Source organism: Trachinotus anak, unplaced genomic scaffold (genome assembly GCF_046630095.1).
Source record: "Trachinotus anak isolate AG129_WGS33_773 ecotype Australia unplaced genomic scaffold, CSIRO_AGI_Tana_v1 ptg000023l, whole genome shotgun sequence".
NCBI classification, from domain to species: Eukaryota; Metazoa; Chordata; class Actinopteri; order Carangiformes; family Carangidae; genus Trachinotus; species Trachinotus anak.
The window spans coordinates 3,691,812-3,709,626 of record NW_027273874.1 but is presented as its reverse complement, the minus strand read 5'-3'; the positions used below and the strand labels follow the sequence as shown (position 1 = coordinate 3,709,626).

General features: G+C 40.6%; 2 protein-coding genes across 4 annotated transcripts in view; one reads left to right on the top strand and one right to left on the bottom strand.

Moving 5' to 3' along the window:
* Positions 1 to 10,824, top strand: part of rin1b (Ras and Rab interactor 1b) — a 29,335-nt gene extending 18,511 nt beyond the window's left edge. For all 3 annotated transcript variants that reach the window (XM_071459421.1, XM_071459420.1, XM_071459418.1), the window contains exons 9-12: positions 4,351 to 4,659; positions 4,881 to 5,012; positions 6,131 to 6,300; positions 8,850 to 10,824. In XM_071459421.1, the coding sequence (XP_071315522.1) occupies positions 4,351 to 4,659; positions 4,881 to 5,012; positions 6,131 to 6,300; positions 8,850 to 9,173 (935 nt within the window). In that variant the 3' untranslated portion in view covers positions 9,174 to 10,824. The remainder of the gene's footprint in view (positions 1 to 4,350; positions 4,660 to 4,880; positions 5,013 to 6,130; positions 6,301 to 8,849) is intronic.
* A 349-nt stretch (positions 10,825 to 11,173) lies between these two features.
* LOC139606952 (actin-related protein 2) lies at positions 11,174 to 17,424 on the bottom strand. Its single transcript, XM_071459422.1, has 9 exons — positions 17,205 to 17,424; positions 16,024 to 16,134; positions 14,849 to 15,007; positions 14,441 to 14,570; positions 14,101 to 14,237; positions 13,783 to 13,932; positions 13,373 to 13,518; positions 13,116 to 13,248; positions 11,174 to 12,235 (listed from the first exon to the last, which is right to left on the bottom strand). The coding sequence occupies exons 1-9, from the start codon at positions 17,250 to 17,252 to the stop codon at positions 12,065 to 12,067; spliced, it is 1,185 nt and encodes a 394-aa protein (XP_071315523.1). The 5' UTR covers positions 17,253 to 17,424; the 3' UTR covers positions 11,174 to 12,064.
* Between the last annotated feature and the right edge of the window lie 391 nt (positions 17,425 to 17,815).

The following is a 17,815-nucleotide window of genomic DNA, read 5'->3' as shown; positions in this document are numbered from 1 at the left end:
AAATTGACTGAAGGGGAATGAAAATCGTTCACTTTAACTGCAGAGCTACAGGAGATGAAGAAAGTTACGATTAAAGATGATATACAGCAGCCAAAGGGATTTTACAGCCTGGAAATCCATAAGTGGTCCTTATGAATAGTTCATTAAGGATGTAAAAATGGTTAATAAATAATATAGCTTTGCAAAAACACATAAAACATCTCTGCGGACCAACAACCAATGCAGATGTCTCTGAACAACACCTGCATTTCCACTTACGTGCTCAAAGAATAGGCTTTTACAATATTAAAGCCATTAGTAGCAGTCAAAATGAATCTCTTATAAAATATGAGGTGTTTCCAATTAAAGTTAAAAAAAAAACAAAACAAACACATTGCCATTTTAACTCATTTGATTTTATCGGCAAAGAATCTCAAAATGAATTTTTTAATTGGATTTGGCTGATTGTGCTGGATTACGTCCTGAGCTCCGTCTTCTCAACCTGGTGAATTTCTAATATGCAAGGACGATCAGTTCATTACATCAAAACAAGGAGACGGTGACTTCAGCAGGAGACCGGAGGAGGGAGAGAGAGATATGTGGGAAAAAAAACAAAACAAAAAAAAAAACTGTACTATTAGAATAACACCAATTCAATAGACACAGTGCCAGAGGACGCAGGTCTATGGAAACAGACAGCCTTTTCTGTTAAATGGTGGGCTGCCCAGGCTCCAGGCTCCTGTGAAAGGCACTGTCAACACAAAGTAGTTTGCGTGGGGGGTAGAGCCTCATTCACTGGAGCTCATATTGTCTCTGGTATTTAGAAAACAGCATTAGGAAAGCCCTGCCCGACGCGCCTGCACTCACATCCATCAAACTCGGAGTGTGATTCTTCTCATTATTGTAAAGGCATCGCAGGGTGTTGCTTTGGAGGGATTGTAGTTGGATCTTTTGACACTGCCCTGTGCGTAGGTTTTTCTTTTTTGGACTCCTCTGTGTGCGGCTGAGTGTGTGTTTGCAGGTGTGTTTGTGTGTAAATGTGCGTGATGATGGATGGTTGCCTGGCAGTGCAGAGGCTTCAGGGGAGAGTGGTTGGCCGCTTCCTTCCTTCCTCCCTTCCTTCCTTCCTTCCTGCGCTCTGATTCTGATTTATCTCGCTTTGCGTCGGTGGGAGGCATTTGCATTTTTTTTTCTCCCCCTCGTTTATCATAAAAAGATATCACAGTCCCACGCTCACTTGAAGAGCAGCACGATTCAGGGGAGGGTGGGAGGGAGCGATAGAAATAGGCAGGTTACTTTGAAAACGTAATCAGTTACAGATCTGCGAGTAATAGCAAAAAAAGTCGTGTTTTTTCCAGACTAGCCAGCAGCTCACAAGGCTGTAATCACATTACATGTAATCTGTTACTCTCCAGAGCTGTAAAAGAAAGAGGGATGCTGGGATTGAGCAGAGAGGGAGGTGGAGTATGGAGGGCGTGAACGATAAATCACAAAGGGGAATGATATAGTAAGGTAGATGAGGGGGGGGGTGTTGGGGGATTATGAGGATGGAGAGGAGGGAGGGGAGGATTTTGATGATGAGTGGAAAACAGTGTGCACTGGAGAATTGTTACACACATAGTCAGGACTGCCCACTGCCTGCAGGAGGATCACCAGGGTGTGTGCGTTTTCACGTGTGAGAGCATGCATGCATGTGCGCTGTACATGTACACGAGTTTCTGTATCACACATCACTGTTGTCAGGTGTTTTCCAGGAGCAAAGAAAAATAGCTTGACGGCAGGAACTCTTTAATTCTCCTTATTCAGCGTTTATATGCAAAATAAAAGCATTTAATGGATCGTTTATAAAGTGTTTATTAATGTACAGTATTTGTCAACACTTGTAACTCCTCCTGTGTGGTGATATTTTATATCATATAAAATCTGTTTGCAGCCTCACCTGAAAAAAAAGCTGTTGACAGACACATTAATAATCATTTACCTTACAACAACATTCTAGTTTGTTATAAACCATTTATTGAACATGTATACTCTTTATTGGTGAATGTTAAATAAAGGGACTTAAAGTAAAGTTTTATCTTATAGTTAAATATTATGGGAAATGCACCTATTAACTTCCTTTCACAGATACCTAATGTCTGTGTGTTAAGTTTTAAGCAAGAGACAGGAGGGGATTAGCCTAGCTTAGCATATAAAGACTGGAAACAAGGAGAAACAGTTAGCCTGCCACTGTCCAGCAACTGTAATACTCACTGTGTAGCATGCTCCGTCTAGTATTTTCAATCTGTTCACTAACAGACATATAGCGGTGAACGCCCACTGAACGTGATGTGATGCATAGTAACGTTTACCTCTGTTTGTATTTTTTTTTTATATGTGAATGAATCATCTTTCACAGATTTGTGGGTTAACACATCACTTAGCAATTACTTAGCCTCCTTAATGACGAATTACAGTGATGCAATTACTTTTTCCAGTGACAAGTAGTTTAAGGGATTCCAGTAATTACATTACACTTATTAATCCCAGTAATGCTCCATTACTTTGATATTTGGGGGTCAGCTTGTTTGCTGTTTAGTTAGGTGCTAGGTGCCTGGCGGGGCGCTGTGGTTAGTTTGCACCAAAAGAGGAGTAAAGCGACTATAAGTCATCTATCATTCACAATCAGTGCACCCACATTCAGGAGTCACCCACTTGTTTTGAGTCAGAGGGTGTGTTGACCACACATCTGAGGCTGGGATTTCTGGAGAGCTGTGCACCATCACTGGGGCTCGGCTACTGAAGAATCTGTTGGTCAAAGGTCCCTGTGAAACTTCGTAATGTAACACGTGACTGTCGCTGCTGCTTTGTCAGTGTGTGTAATGAGTTACTGATGAAAGTTTTCACACTTTCACTTTATGTAAACGAGGGTGAGGTTCACCTGCAGTCTCCAAAGTCACTTCAAGAAAAAGAAAAACATGAAGCAGTGGTGAATGAAGAGGTTTTGTTTTTACTTGCTGGAGAGGACGTACAAACAAAAAAGGAAATACTAATTGGCACAGAGAAATTATTGGAAAAATCATAGCCAACCTATTTACACAGTGTTTGCTAACAAGCTAACTGCACACTAGCTTGTGAGCATCAACATGCCCACAGCAACGAATGAGAGGTAGTGTAGGCAATGTTGTGTAATTTGTTTGCTACCAAAAAGACACTTTGTGATTTCATGTGTCTTGGCAAACAACAGCAGGCCACAGCCTCCCAGAGACTCATCCTCACAGTGGGGTGTCCAGGTTTGGTACCATCATGCCTCACTGACCATATCTGACAACCCTGGCTGTAGCCGGAGTACGAGAGCTGGGCAGTTGGATAAGCAGGTTAGGTATTTGCCCATGCTGCTGGTGTTTACTCCTAAATTCCTGAAATAGTTCTGCAAAACAGGCTAATGAAGAAATCTGCTTAATATCTGGTTAATCTGGCCATTCATGTAGGTGAATGTGTGAAATAGTGGGTATTTCTATGGTGCGGACTGTAGTGAAAAGTCATTTGGATTATCGCAGAATATGCTCTGGGATAATCCCGAATTTAAAAGCACACTTAGTTGATTTGGTGGACAAAAAACAAAAAAACAAAAAAAAAACTTAACACCTGGACAGTCTGATGCAATCCAGTACAGCAGCCCTGCAGTAAATTCTACCTTTATGTAAGTTACACTGGTTTTTTGTGTGAAATGTGTGAAGTTGATTCAACTTTTTGATATAATACAATTGATATGATAGAATTTGTGATTCTGGATTACATCATATAGTTAGATATGTATGTGTTAAATTATATATATATATATATATATCATTTTTCATCATACTACATGGGAGACTGAAGAAACTGTGCATTACAAATCACATGTATTTGTATTAAATATTTTTCCTGGGTATGTACACTTTATACTCTGTGTTGTTTCAGTTTAAAAAGGGAAAAGTAACCGTCTCTCCACTCATGCAATCAGTAAGACAGTGAAAGTCCTGTACACACAGCAATATAATTTCCCCAGGCGCTGGTCAAATGCAGGCAATGCCTTGCCGTACACCAAAACTACTCAGCTCTGCACCAAGCTAAACCCTCTTGTTATATATTTAAACATTTCTACAAGTGGAAGAGAGCTTCTACTTGACACTTCATTCACCCTAATGATTCCATTGCAATGATCAGCATACCTTTCTGGGCCTCTTGCCAGTGCCTCTAGATATGTAGACACATTTCTCTACCGACAAATGCCCAAACAAATAAAACACACAAAACACACGCAACCCTATCCCCAAAAAATGTCTCACACCTGTACAAAAATGTTCAGTCTCTGTCTCTCAAACAATGAATCCCTCCCTCTGTCCCCAGATCTGGCACTGGAGCGAGCCATGTTCTCCTGCGTGCTCAGGCCTCTGAGGTCCCACCTTGAAAAAGCCCTGGTGGCGTTGCACAATCTCAACGGCTCCAGCCAGCGTCTCACCCAGAACCTGCTCCATCTGAAAGGGGACGCCGCCATGGAGCGGCTCGGCGTGCGGACGGGTGTCCCAGACAGCCGCGAGGTGGAGAGGGTGAAGCAGAAGCTGGTCCTGATGCAGAGGACGCACTCGCCGATCGACAAAGTGCTGCTGCTGCTGCAAGTGTGCAAGTGCGTCCATAAGGCCATGGGGTCCTTACATGGTGAGACCAAAATACTTTGGTATTTTTTGAGATTTTAAGCCTTGACTGTAACTTTAAAAACAAGAACAGCTCTTTTAGTAGCCGTCCTTATTTTGAAAACTGCAGAGAAGGACAAATATCTTCCATAGTTTGAAACAATACATCAATGATTCAACTCAAATTGTCAAAGTAAAAAACAAATGCTTTACACTTATACTGCCCTCCTGTTACTTTCTCTGCAGGACAGGAAGTGAGCTGGGATGACTTCCTGCCATCATTGTCTTATGTAATTGTGGAGTGTAACAGGCCTCACATCCTGATCGAGGTGGAGTACATGATGGAGCTGCTGGAGCCCTCCTGGCTCGGAGGAGAGGGTACGATCTATACTAACTGATATAAACCCAAAATGTTGTCAGTGCAGCAATAAGTGGAGGAGTGCCAGCATTTATACAGTGGTTTTTCAGCCAGGTCAGCAGGTAAATGAACATGAGAATAGTGTCACATGACTTGAACTCTATTCAGGCTCATCCCATGAGTATGATGACTTCAGACTCAGCTTGACGAAACCAAGACGACTCAACTCAAATTCAACGCTATTTAACTTTAGTATGAGGAAGAAACACATTATATATTTACATTTTTAAGTGGCAGTAAATTAAATAGTGGTGCTTTCAAATTTGTTCAGAGTTTCAAAGCCAAAGTTTAGGTCTAATGTTGCTGTTTGGTGAAATGCATAACTATTTAAACTTTCATTAATTTGGTCATTTAAGGACAAAACAAGCTATAAACAGGAGATTGACTTAAAGTTGCACATTTCAGGCAAAGCAACATTAACGTTCATTTAAACTTCTCCTTCTGTCTGCCTGATGAATAGAAGTTCACTCTCTTTTAGCTCTGTTTTTGGTCTCCACCATCTCCCCAAAAAAATATCTGGCTCTTTAGTTGCTAAATGCCATATTCTGAGTGTGAACCAAGACAGTAACGTAACAGCCCATTAGCCATTAACCATTAGGAGGCTAAAATGCTCTGGACTGCAGTGTCGGGTGTTAAATCTCTGTGAGTTTTTTTCACTACAATTGACCTCTTTTGTATTAAATATCGTCAATTAATCCACTGTTAACAAAGAAATATTGATTAGCAGCTTTAAATCTACATTGTTGAATATGTTGCATATTCTACAATTATTTTGTATGTATTTTTTCCATCAGTTTTACACTATTTCCAGTGAAATATAAGTCAGATTTTAATTCATAGCTGTCAGCTAAATATTATAGGTATCAACTTTTAATTACTTTAATAATATTTAATTAATTAATCAATTATAGTATACCAAATTAGATGTAGAGAAGAGCATTTAGGTAGTAAATGACAAAGCAGCCTCCTATAAACTGAGTAGAACAGTGAAGTTTTAGTCTATTTAGTCCATCATTAAAAGCCTTTTTAGTGTAAGTGATTTAGTTTAGCCCTCTACCTTTTTTTGTTTTGCTCCCAGGTGGGTACTACCTGACCAGTGTGTATGCCAGCCTGTGTCTGATCCAGAGCCTGGACAGGGAGCAGCCATTCACAGGCTGCCTGACACCAGAGGCCCAGGAGGCGCTGAAGGAGTGGAGCTGCAGACGGAGCCGGGAGGCCCAGAGACAAAAGGAGAGCCAGCAGAACCAGGTAGGTAAACACTGGGAGCATTATGTGTGGATTTGTGTAGTATAGTAATCTACTGTATTGCTATCACACACAGATGCCCTGTTTGAAATTTAGACTTATGTGTGGACAGCAGGGACTTCTGATTCTCCAGTGAACCATGTGAATGACACACTGCAGTGGCGAAACTGAATTAAAGACATTGAAGTTTTCTATGTTGGACTTGCTGTTAGCAAACACACTGTATGTGTTTTATAATTTGTCTAAAACCATGAAATACATGGTTTTTTTGGGGGTTTTTTTTAACTTAACTTATGGTTACATGAACATTAGCAGAGGAGAAAAAACATCACGTGCTAACTGATGCTGGAGGTGATAAAGTGTGGCCGAATGAGGATCAAAGGTTGTAAAATTCCACAGTCAGTAATGTAATGTAATGTAATGGTTTTTGTGGACAGCAGAGGTTTCTTACTCTTCTTTATTGGATATGCTGCACAGATCATAACATATCACAGACAGAACTGGGCAAATAGTTTTTCCAAATACCTTCTCTAAGTGGATGTTTAATGTTTGTTCGGATCCCCATGAATTTTAATCTTGGCAGCAACTACTCATCCTGGCGTCTTGGGACCACCTTCAAATTAACTTAAGCTGGGCAGATGCTACACAATAAAAGGCCAATCTGTGGACAGATTTTCACGATTGTGGAAAATGTGCACAGGAAGGAAAATGAAAGGTCAGATCAACACTGGTCCAGGATTCACATCTGTATCTGTTAATCTAATCTGAAGCTGTAGTTTTAGATAGTTAGTAACTAGTTAGACCTGTATCCTTTAAACCTTTTTTATTCTTTGAACCTGTTTATTGTCTTTCAAATGGCACAAAAGACACAAACAGCAGCCAAAACACAGATTATTCATCCAAAGAGCTGGGATGTTACATTAATTACACCGATGTTGATGCACAATGAGCAACATCTGACTGTCCTACATCTGTAACTGTGTTTGGAACGAGCGACAGTGACCCATATTTGCTGCTGCTGCTGCTGTTTGAGAAGGCGAAGACTACCTCGAATTTTCTAGAGGTGAAGCAAAAGGTGGAGGTTTTCAATCAAACGTCAGATCATCCATCACAAGTCAGACAACACACCTGGGTTTCCCTCCTTTGCGTGCAAACACATTTCAAATTCATTTGAGGGGATTAGTTTTTAGACATTTTTAGAGGTAATCCTCTGATCTGGGGCTGCCGGCTTACAATGGGGCATGCACTAATGCACACACACACACACACACACACACACACACACACACACACACACACACACACACTGAATTTTACCAACGCTCTCCTATTATCACTCTCCCGGCCCCAGATTGGTATAACAGTCCACCAGATGCCATGGAAGAAAGGCATTGTCATCCACAACGTTTCTGTCTCGTCACGTGGTGCCTCTCCTGGCTTCAAATAGCCGATCTAACTCACCCGGCAGCCAGATTTTCCACTGACACAGGCGGGGATCAGTGAGCCAAGTGCTATGAAGAAGTGGGCGGTCAGATAACATGAAATTTATTGAGCCGCATCTACCCATCGAAGCAGGCAAACACAATATGCACACGGACAGCGAGGAGCTCAGTGACTCTGTAAGTTTTGACGCTGGAAGACCTGTTGATTATAATTGCTGGTGTGTGTTTTTCTTTTTTTTTTTTTTTTTTTTTTTCTTTCTTGAGTATATTTATCACTTGTGTATCTGTGTGTGTGAGAGTTGTGTGTGCAGGTAGAGTAGGATGAGTAGTGTGTGTGCGTTTGTGTGTGGCAGAGAAAAGGATTCTCACTGGTTTCTCAAGATTGGATGTTTGGTAAAAGCATTATGTTCAGTATGTTTTCATTGTGTGTGTGTGTGTGTGTGTGTGTGTGTGTGTCTTTAAAGAGAGTTGTGAGGGCGTCTGTAGGTGGTTGTATCTGACATTATATAATAGCTTAGGTACATTACAATTCTGGTAAGTGTTTTAAGAGTGGCAATTGTTGAGACACTCGTTAGTTGTGTTTGATCGCCTTTTTTTTTTTTTTTTTGCTCTGTTGAAAATGTCGGAAAGTTTCTGTTTGGATTAGAGTGCAGAGGGAAAACTTCACCAGCACACCCAGGTAGAGCTTAATGGATTACATTTTGTGAGTTTGGACGAGGACTTGCTCTAATGGATTAATTCTGGGAGTTTGTCAATGAAGCTGTTACATGCAGCAGAGAAAAGAGCGGTTTGATGAGGAGGATTTTTCATGTAAAGCTCTTGGACCTGCAGGTTGTATGTGTGGGAAGCAGGAGCTTTGTTTTAGGGAGAATTTCTTTTATGAACATCATTTTGACTCATTTATTGTAGTGGATTATCAGCCTGTGTGCTTGCACAGCTCTCACTCCTCCTCTGGCTCCATCTCTCTCTCTCTCTCTCTCTCTCTCTCTCTCTCTCTCCTCCCCCTCTTTTGCCCTCACTCCGTAAGCCTCTTGACCTCTATTTTGCATGAATATACAGTCACTCTTTTTTTCCTTTCTATCTTTTCTCGCCCTCCTTCCCTCCCTCCAGAGGTGCGTTCGGATACTGTTCCAGGACGGGGAGCGGAGCGCCGTGCGGACATTGCAGTGGAGAGCCGGGGAGACCAGCCAGGCCCTGGCGCAGCTGTGTGCCGCCACCTTCGGAGTGTCCGACCCGCAGCAATACACCCTGTACTGGCGCAGCGGCGGCGAGATGAGGGCCCTGCCGGCTCAGGCTCAGCCCCAGGACCTGGCCAGCCACAGCGAGGGAGGCCCCTCGCTCTCCTACCTGAGGACCGACCACGACTTCAGCAAGATGCGGCGGCTCACCAGAGGTGGCGCCGTGGACCTGAGCGAGTCAGTGTGTGAGGAGTGAGTGGGAGGGATGGAGGAGGGAGGAAGGAGGGAGGAGGAGGAGGAGGAGATGGTTGGTCGCTCTGGCTTTCTCTCTTTCTCTCTCTCTCTTGTTCTGTCTCTTTCTCTCCGGCGGTGTGTTGTGTCTCGTCGTGGGTCAGGACTTGTTGTGAAAAACTACAGCCCTTCTCCAGACCAGGAGCAGACCTTTAACGGTAAACTCTTCCTTAAATGGACCAACATGCAGAGCAGAGCAGGACCAACATAGGGACTGTTGCCCAAAGTTGTACTATGTACCACTCAGTGTGGCTGCTAGTGTAAAGGAGTGTACTTTTTGTGACATGGAAAAATGTGTAATAAATGGATTTGGTTGTTATGTGAAACATGAACCCAGAGTATATACCATGAAGGGATTACATCATTAAAACGTGAGGAGGCTCAAATCCAAAGACAAATTCTGTGAGACTACTGTTGCCTGGAAACAAAATCACTTCCTGTACGCACACACGAAGGCAAATTGTCCACCGTGGTGATGTAACCCTTTCCGGTATAGTTCTGGGCAAAATCTAAAAGACACTTGGATGTTTTATTACTTCACTTTTATCTGTAAAAGTCTGCAGATCTTTGGATGGAACCACGTTGTTAAAGGGTTTGGGGATAGAAAACCTGTCTGTGCCCCTGGGAATAGACTTTGACTAAAAGGTGAGATGTGTTTATCGCCAAGACCAAACCTCAATACCAAAGTGACAAAAACAGAAAAAGAGAGGCCCTTTTGTGATGCAACAGGTGTTTACTTTGAAAGAAATCAGGTTTACAAGCTCAAAGGAAGCTTTAAATCAGCCATTTATTTTTAGAATCACCCACAGAGACAATTGTATTTTTACTTTTTTGAGAAAAGGCGCAGACTCTCCTCCTTGCTCGTGTATTCTATTAAGTGTTTTTGGCAGTTGGAGTAATAGGCGAGTAGGAGGGAAGTGATAGAAAAGCATCAGCTCTCTGTTTTTAAACCATGTAAGAAAAAAAAAAAAAAAGAACATCACATCGACGCACCGAGACAAACCTGCAACAGACTTACTGAATGACTTGCGAATGTATTCAAATCTTTTTTCCGGTTCAGAGTTTAATCCTCTCAGAACTGCATTCACTTCATGTTTCAATCCACCGCTTTTGAGTTCTACTGTTTCTCTTGGCCGCACTATTCAATAACACTGCGTTACAACCTGCACTGAGAGGACAGTCCGACCAATAAACCAGGACCTCGCGGTGACTGGTAGAATGTAAATGTAAACGTCACCAGCTTCTGGTGGCTCCTGCTGCAAGTCATCACTATCAACTGACTGTTCAACTCAGTGTCATTATCAATTATCATATTGTGTATTTGAAACTAACTTTTAATTGTTCAATTTGTTGGGTAGATATCAAACCTAAATATGGGATTTTCAACATATCTGGAGTTTTTAATCAGCTGGGGAGGTTCATTTTGAGAACTATGATGTGTTTTGAGCGTTATTGCATGCTTTTTCATTTGCCGTGAAGGTTCTGCGAATGTGGTGTATGTGTGCGTGAAGCATGTGTTCATTGTGGGAGCTCACTATTTCTTTTCTGTGTAAAAACACATTACTGTATTTTGTCAGGTAATTCAGTATCGCAATAAAAAAATTGCAATATCTGTTCACAGTGTTGTTACATGCAGTGTGAGCTGCAGTTGTCGTTTGGTGTCTTAAACAAACTCAACCACCAGAGGGAAGCAAATACTAACGCCACTCTTCCACTCCTTGCTATTAGACCACATAAATACCTCAAACTGTAATACTTTATTATTGTTATTATTATTATTATTATTATTATTATATTAACCCCTGAAAGACAGAACTACACACTTTTTGCATGAGGTTTAATTAGCTTGTATGAATTTAAGAGCCTCTCAGAAAGATGGCAGCTCTTTAAAAATATTTAACATTTGACTTATAAAATATTGAAATCAATAATGTGAAAATGCAAAAAAAAAAAAATCAAGGCAAATTATTTGCATTCTTTTTATTTTTTGACAATTTATCTTGATAATAGGATTCAGAAATAGCAATGACAGAGAAAAACAGTACTGGTTACTACAGGTTGATGGTTATTTATCGTTTTAAACATTTCACATTTTCTGCATCAGTCAGTGGTGTTTTTCAGGCCTATACTAACATTATTATCATTAGTTCCTGTATCCGTTCACATAAGGAAAGTCCAAGGCAATGTGAGGTTAGATTCACTTCAAAATTCCTGTTTCATTTACCGTAACTCATCATTTAGTTTCTGATTGGCCATTTAAGACAATTTCACCCAAATATATATGCACACTTTTCGACACATCTGAGTCTTGTGTGAGGTTGAATGGAGACTCAATTTAAGCGTTCAAAAATGCCTCAAACTGCTGATTCAGTGCATAACCTAATTTCAGTATCCTTGTACTTTATCTGCTCAGTCAGAATTCACTGCTGTGATGCACCACCATCACCTACAAGGTCACAAATATCTTCAGTCAGTTATATGGGTTGTGATAAATGTATGAATAAATTCACAAGACTCACAAGACAAGAAAAAGATTTTATGGAATATTTTGATATGGTTGTGCTGATAACATTGGGTCTTGATCCAACTTCTCTAACGGATATTTTTAATGTTGGTTAATTTGCAATTAACTGAGTCATTGTTTGATCCATAAATATCAGAAAATTACAAAGATATAAAACAGCAAATGCTCACATTTGAGAAGCTGGAACCAGAAAATACTTTTTGCATTTTTCTTTATATATGACTAAAATAATTAATCAATTATTTCAGCACATGTGGCTATGAGAAGTGAGGTGATATAAAAACTTGAAATGTGTGGGTGACATTTTCCTATTTCAGTTAAACATTTTTTTTTCATCTGACTCCACCTCCCAGTTTCTGCAGCACCCCCAGGCCTTTCTCTTGGTACTCCGCTCTGCTCAGCCAAAAGGAGTCCTTGTCCTTCATGATGTTGGCCAGCACAGCACCACCCAGGAACACCATGTGTTTACGTCTGGGAGGGTCCTCGATGCGAATCTTAAACTTCTACACAGGTGACGAGGAAAGAGGAGAGATGCCATTAAAACACAGAGGATGAAATGTACAAACATTCCCTCTGTTATGCTTTTTATTCTCTGTGTTTCTGCCAGTGTGCAACTACAGTATATTACTGGATTTACAATAATACCATAATATGAATAAAAGTAAGAATTTTTTGTATAATAATTCATATTTAGTACATTGCTCAAAGCTGGTCTTTAACTGGCTCTATACTTAAAAAAAAAACAAACAACAACACTATCATTTATTTTTATTAACATTATTATTATTAATAAATATATACATTTTTATTTGGTGATAGTTAATGGCTGACATATTGTTTTTTCAACCTTTTATTATTAATGCAATGAAATCAAACACTGCAACACTTTCTGAACCAACTGTAACAAAACAGTCTTGGCTCAAGGTCCACTTACTTTCAGTCTTCATCTTATGATTCAAACAAAAGCTCGAGGACAAGTGAGTTAGCGGAACTTGAGCTGAGATTGTTTCCTTAGCTGCTTTTAAGTCCTGGAGGTGTTCAGAATATTTATAAATATCATTTTTTAATGCATACAAATCAAACTCCGTCTGCTGATGAAGACCATGTGATATGATCAACAGCTCCAAAACAAGGAAGTAAGCGACCCCTGAGTTGAGATTGTTTTGTCAAATGCAGTTATTATTACAAAACGTTCAGAAAAGCACTATTATATCAGTGGTATGTAAAATTTATCATATAACTTACACTTGCATAACATCTTATTTAACATCCTGGTGTTGTTGTGTTTTAAAACACAGATGATGAACAATTTAAATTCCAGCTGTATCCCCACTGTGCTGTCCTCCAGCAGAGCGGAAATACCATGAATGTTCAAGTTCTTACTGATAGTTTCTGAGTGTCTCCGTCCAGCACTCTCTCCAGGTAGAGCTGCTTGATCTCTCTTTCCAGTCTGGATGGAAGGCCGGGATACATGGTGGTCCCTCCTGACAGAACGATGTGCTTATAGAAGTCTGCCCTGCAAAGAAAAACAGGTTGATAGATGGGAAAATGAGTTTGTGTTTCGTCTATCTTCGAGTAGATATAAAGTATTTTCTATAGCTGTGCACATTCATTACAAACAGCAGTGATGAAACTCAGACCTGAGGTCAATGTCTGCAGCCTGGATGGTGTTAAACAGCAACTCAGCCACTCCCGCTCCCTCCACGTTGATGAGGTGAGGCTGGAAGAGGGCCTCAGGAGCCCCGAACCTCTCTCCACCCACGTTCACCTGTCGGCCATCAGGGAGCTGCAGCAGAGAAAGGAGACATTTTAGTTCATACGCTTAGGTGTCGACAGATCAATACCACTCTCAATGTGAAGCTAGAGCAAATTAGCTCAGCTTCCCCTTGTTTCCAGTCTTTATGCTAAGCTTAATATAAATGCATACAGACACAGGCCTGGTGTTGGTCTTCTCATTAAATGCTCAGCAAAGTTTTTTCCCAAATTACCGAACTGACAAATATTAACCTTTCCAAAAAAAATGCTCCTCTGGGGTTTTGTTCTTACGTACTGTGAACGACTCCACCAGGTAGGTGGTCTCCGTGGCCAGGCGCTGCTCTTGCTCGATGTTGTATCCCACATAGCAGAGCTTCTCCTTCAACATACGCACAGTCTCAAAGTCAGCTGTGTGGTTGAAGGCGTAGCCGCGGAGCAGCAGGAGCTGACGGTGGGAAGATGAGAGGTGATTTGTTGAAGCAAGCATCAAAAGTGTTTATGTCATTTTTCCTACATCCATTTTTACTGACAGATGCAACGCCAGATTTGACTTGTACCACCTACTTCGAATCCCTTCAGGTGCAAAGTTAAGACCCTACATTTGCCGACTCACCTTAATGAGGTAGCGTGTGATGTCACGTCCAGCGATGTCCAGCCTGCGCGTGAGGTGGGGTAAGGAGAAGCCCTCGTACACCGGACAGATGTGGGTGACACCATCCCCTGAGTCAACGACCACACCGGTGAGCAAACCTGTAGGCCCAAATGAAACATTTCAATAATCAATGAATCCATCGTTAATCAGCAGGAAGCAGAGAGTACATAGGGGTTGCATAGGTAGCCTAGATCGGGAAAGACAAAATAGAAGTCTGATTTCCTGTGCCATTACAAATTGCCTCACGATGAAAAGGTAAAATATTAGTTAGTTAGTTTAAAAGCTGTTGTTAATACCTTACCCTGAGCGTACAGAGTGAGCACCGCCTGAATTGCCACATAGATGCCGTGGAACTGGTACTTCTCAAACATGACCTCTGCAATCTTTTCCCGGTTCTTGGTGGGGTTCATGGGTGGCTCGGTCAGCAGGATCTTGGAAGAGTGAAGATAATATACAGCTGTGTGAAGGAGTATTTCTACAGGTTCAAGTTAATATTTTCTTGTAGATAACAGCAAAAGATGTTGAGATATTAAGCACAAAAATTTACCATTAATTACAATTACGTGCATTTCAGTACTTTGTGGATTTTGTTGTTTACTTAATGCTGCATTACAACATGATATATATGCTACTGAGCTTTATTTTGAAAGGTTGAAACTCTGTGTTTCTTGCAAACCACCATAGCCACCCCTGCCCAGCAGTTTTGTACCTTGCACTCTGACGGGCTGATGTTCAGGCGGTCAGGCCCGAAGGTGTAGTCCCACAGGTGGAGCATGTCGTCCCAACAGCGCACCATGCCATTCTCCATGGGGTAGGACACCTCCAGCATGGAGCGACACTCGCTGGCCTCATCCCCCACCATCAGATCCTGGGTAAAAAACACAGGAGGAGTTCAGCCATTGTAGAGGAGTCTGTGGATTTATTTTGGTGTCAATAAAGAATAGATTTTTTTTCTTGAGGAGAGGGGGAAAATTAAAGCACATTTTTTCGTTGTCTTTTTTCTGTTGATAGATACAGTGAATATAAAAAATATAAGAAATTTAAGATTCAATAAATTACACAAAACATGAAAAAGGACAAGGGCTGGGTATCATTTCATTACCTGTGCTAAATGATCCCTTAATTTTGGTACATGGACAAAAATGATGCTGTAGTTTGAGGAATGTTAATTACTGTCTTAATACAAGAAGCCTTACAAGAACTTTGTCTAAATGAAGATTTCTAAAAGTTTTCTTATAAAAATCAGAAAAAAATGAGCGAATAACCCGACTAAGAATCTGATAAGGTCACAGATTTTGATCGTCACTGCCACAGATGCATTTCAGTCATTACTCGGAAGCTATTGAGGGCCCAACGGATCTTTGTTGGACAAAAAGAAATAAGTACTTTAAAGAGAAAGAGCTGTGAAGGGAGAAGAATTACATGGTTTAAAGGTCTGAATGATCTGCTTAGCCTCAGGTTACACGAGCATATGAACTTAACTGTGTCTTAGGAGGCTAACCAGAGTACAGTTCTAAGTCACTCTAATGCGTATGAGCTAAGAGGTAAGAAGAGCTGGAGGAGCAGGTAGGTCAGGCATTTAATTATCTGAACTGAGAGTGTGTGTCCACATTTACCTGACAATAATTTGCTTTTCTTTAAATAAAACTACACGTAGAGAGAGAGAGATTACGACAGTTGGTGACTCTGTTAGTAAAGCTAGTTTTGTCCCTTTTTCATCCCTTCTATTGTCCTGTTGTTTATGTCAATTCAAGAGCAGTTACAGCAGCTTGGGTCGTGAGAATATAACATGGCCTGATAAAGGTGAGTGTGTATGTAGTGCCCTCAGCATTAAGAACCTCATTACATTATGCAGAAGGATAAGGAAGGATGCCATGACCTCACCTTTATCTCAATGTTGCCCACTTTGGTGCTGGATCGTATGATTGGTCGACCCACCATGGCAGGGAAGATGTGGTCGGGGAAGTTGGATCCAGCAAAGCCGCACTTCACAAACTGAGGAGGGATGTGAAAAAGAAACAAGGGATTTGCGTCTGTGAATAAAGTTCTCGTTTTTGAATGTAAACTGAAACTGAAAGTTTGGTTTGTATAACCCTGAACAAATGCTACACATGAATTGTAACCTTACTACACTACAAGTCTTTTGTACGGATAATTTCCATCTATTAATCAATTCCATTTGGTTTAATCCAGTGCTCGGCTTAATCTGCATCCAGGAAACTGACCTAGAGCATATTATTATTATTATTATTATTATTATTATAATGCTTTTACCAGATTGTCTTATTTATCAGACAATGCAATTGCAATTTCATTACATCTTTAAGAGCATGTAGAATAATTTGCATGCATTTGGTTAATAATCACGGTGTTACTTGGCCTTTTAATGGTATGCAATTCACTGCAGACTGCTTCTCTCCCTGTCATGACTACACCTCATACTCTACTGTCTCAACTTGTCTTTGTGACAATGGACACATTCCTTAGCCCAGAGGGATGAAATACATTCCTAGCAGAGGCAAAAATAGGCTGCAGCCAGTTTCTGACTGCAGGTATCCTACAAATCACACCTCATACTCCTCTCAGATAGCAACATTTAAATGCTACAGTACAGTATTAAAGAGCCACTCTTGCAGTTTTAGCACCTCAAATCTCTCTTCCTGCTTTTCAACCAATTGTTGCTCACTTCAAAGCATTACAACCATTTATGGCTGTGTGTGCACATAAGAGGTAGGGTGACAAGTCCAGACAGATGTGGATGTGGAACCAGGCTCTAGTGTGCACACAGATTCACACCCTGGACTTTTTCATATATTTGCCTCTAAATCTTGGAACAATTATTTGAAAACAAAACACTGAAATTTAACACACTTGGTTTAGGTTTGCATGAAAAACTGAAAAAATATGTGGTTTACACAGACAGTAGGACACAATCAACTGTCACAGTCATAATTAGAATTCAACTAAATATTTACTAGAATAAAGACAATGCATAACTGATACTGGTAATACTCTGTAAGGCTATTATATGATACAGTATTGACATTTAGGAATATCTGACTTACCCCCGTCCCATTGTCACAGACCACCACTTTCCTTCCCTCGCTGTCCATCTTTAGACAAATCCTGTAAACAGCTCCAGATACTCCCACCTGTCAGAACAGGGGTCCAACTAACAAGTAGCAAATTCAAGATTTCTACACATGAATTTAGCAGTGACAACAACAGACAGGTAAGCAGAAGTCTTCTTGCTACTCCTTCAAGTGTGGGCGGGATTACTGAAAGTGAGGACACCCTTTATCTGTGGCCTGTGAGGAGGAAGGAGACCTGCACTACACCTTTTTAGTAGCAGTCTGATGACATAGACCATCACAAATAATTTTTAAAGTTGACATTTGAATATTGCTTTTGATGACAAAAAAATAAGAAAAAATTTATAGATTTGTATATTGACTGTTCATAAAGTCTTTAAATTAAAAGGCACTTTTTAAATGTAAATTAAAAGTATTATAAATCACAATCACATGAAAAATTGTATTTAGATTAAACAAAATCAAAGGCTTTTTTGTTATAATGAGTCTCTTGGATGTTTTTACTTCCTGTTTATAAATGTATTGAAATTACACATCTTGAGTGAGTAGAAAGGGTTTGGAAAACTGGAGATTTTGAACACTGT

Bases quoted from the DNA above. Each gene is read 5' to 3' on its own strand.
- LOC139606952 (XM_071459422.1), bottom strand. From the start codon at position 17,252: ATGGACAGCGAGGGAAGGAAAGTGGTGGTCTGTGACAATGGGACGGGG. The intron at 14,238-14,440 runs GTAAGGTATTAA...TTGGGCCTACAG, and splicing joins GCTCACTCTGTACGCTCAGG to GTTTGCTCACCGGTGTGGTC. The intron at 13,519-13,782 runs GTACGTAAGAAC...TCTCTGCTGCAG, and splicing joins ACCTGGTGGAGTCGTTCACA to CTCCCTGATGGCCGACAGGT.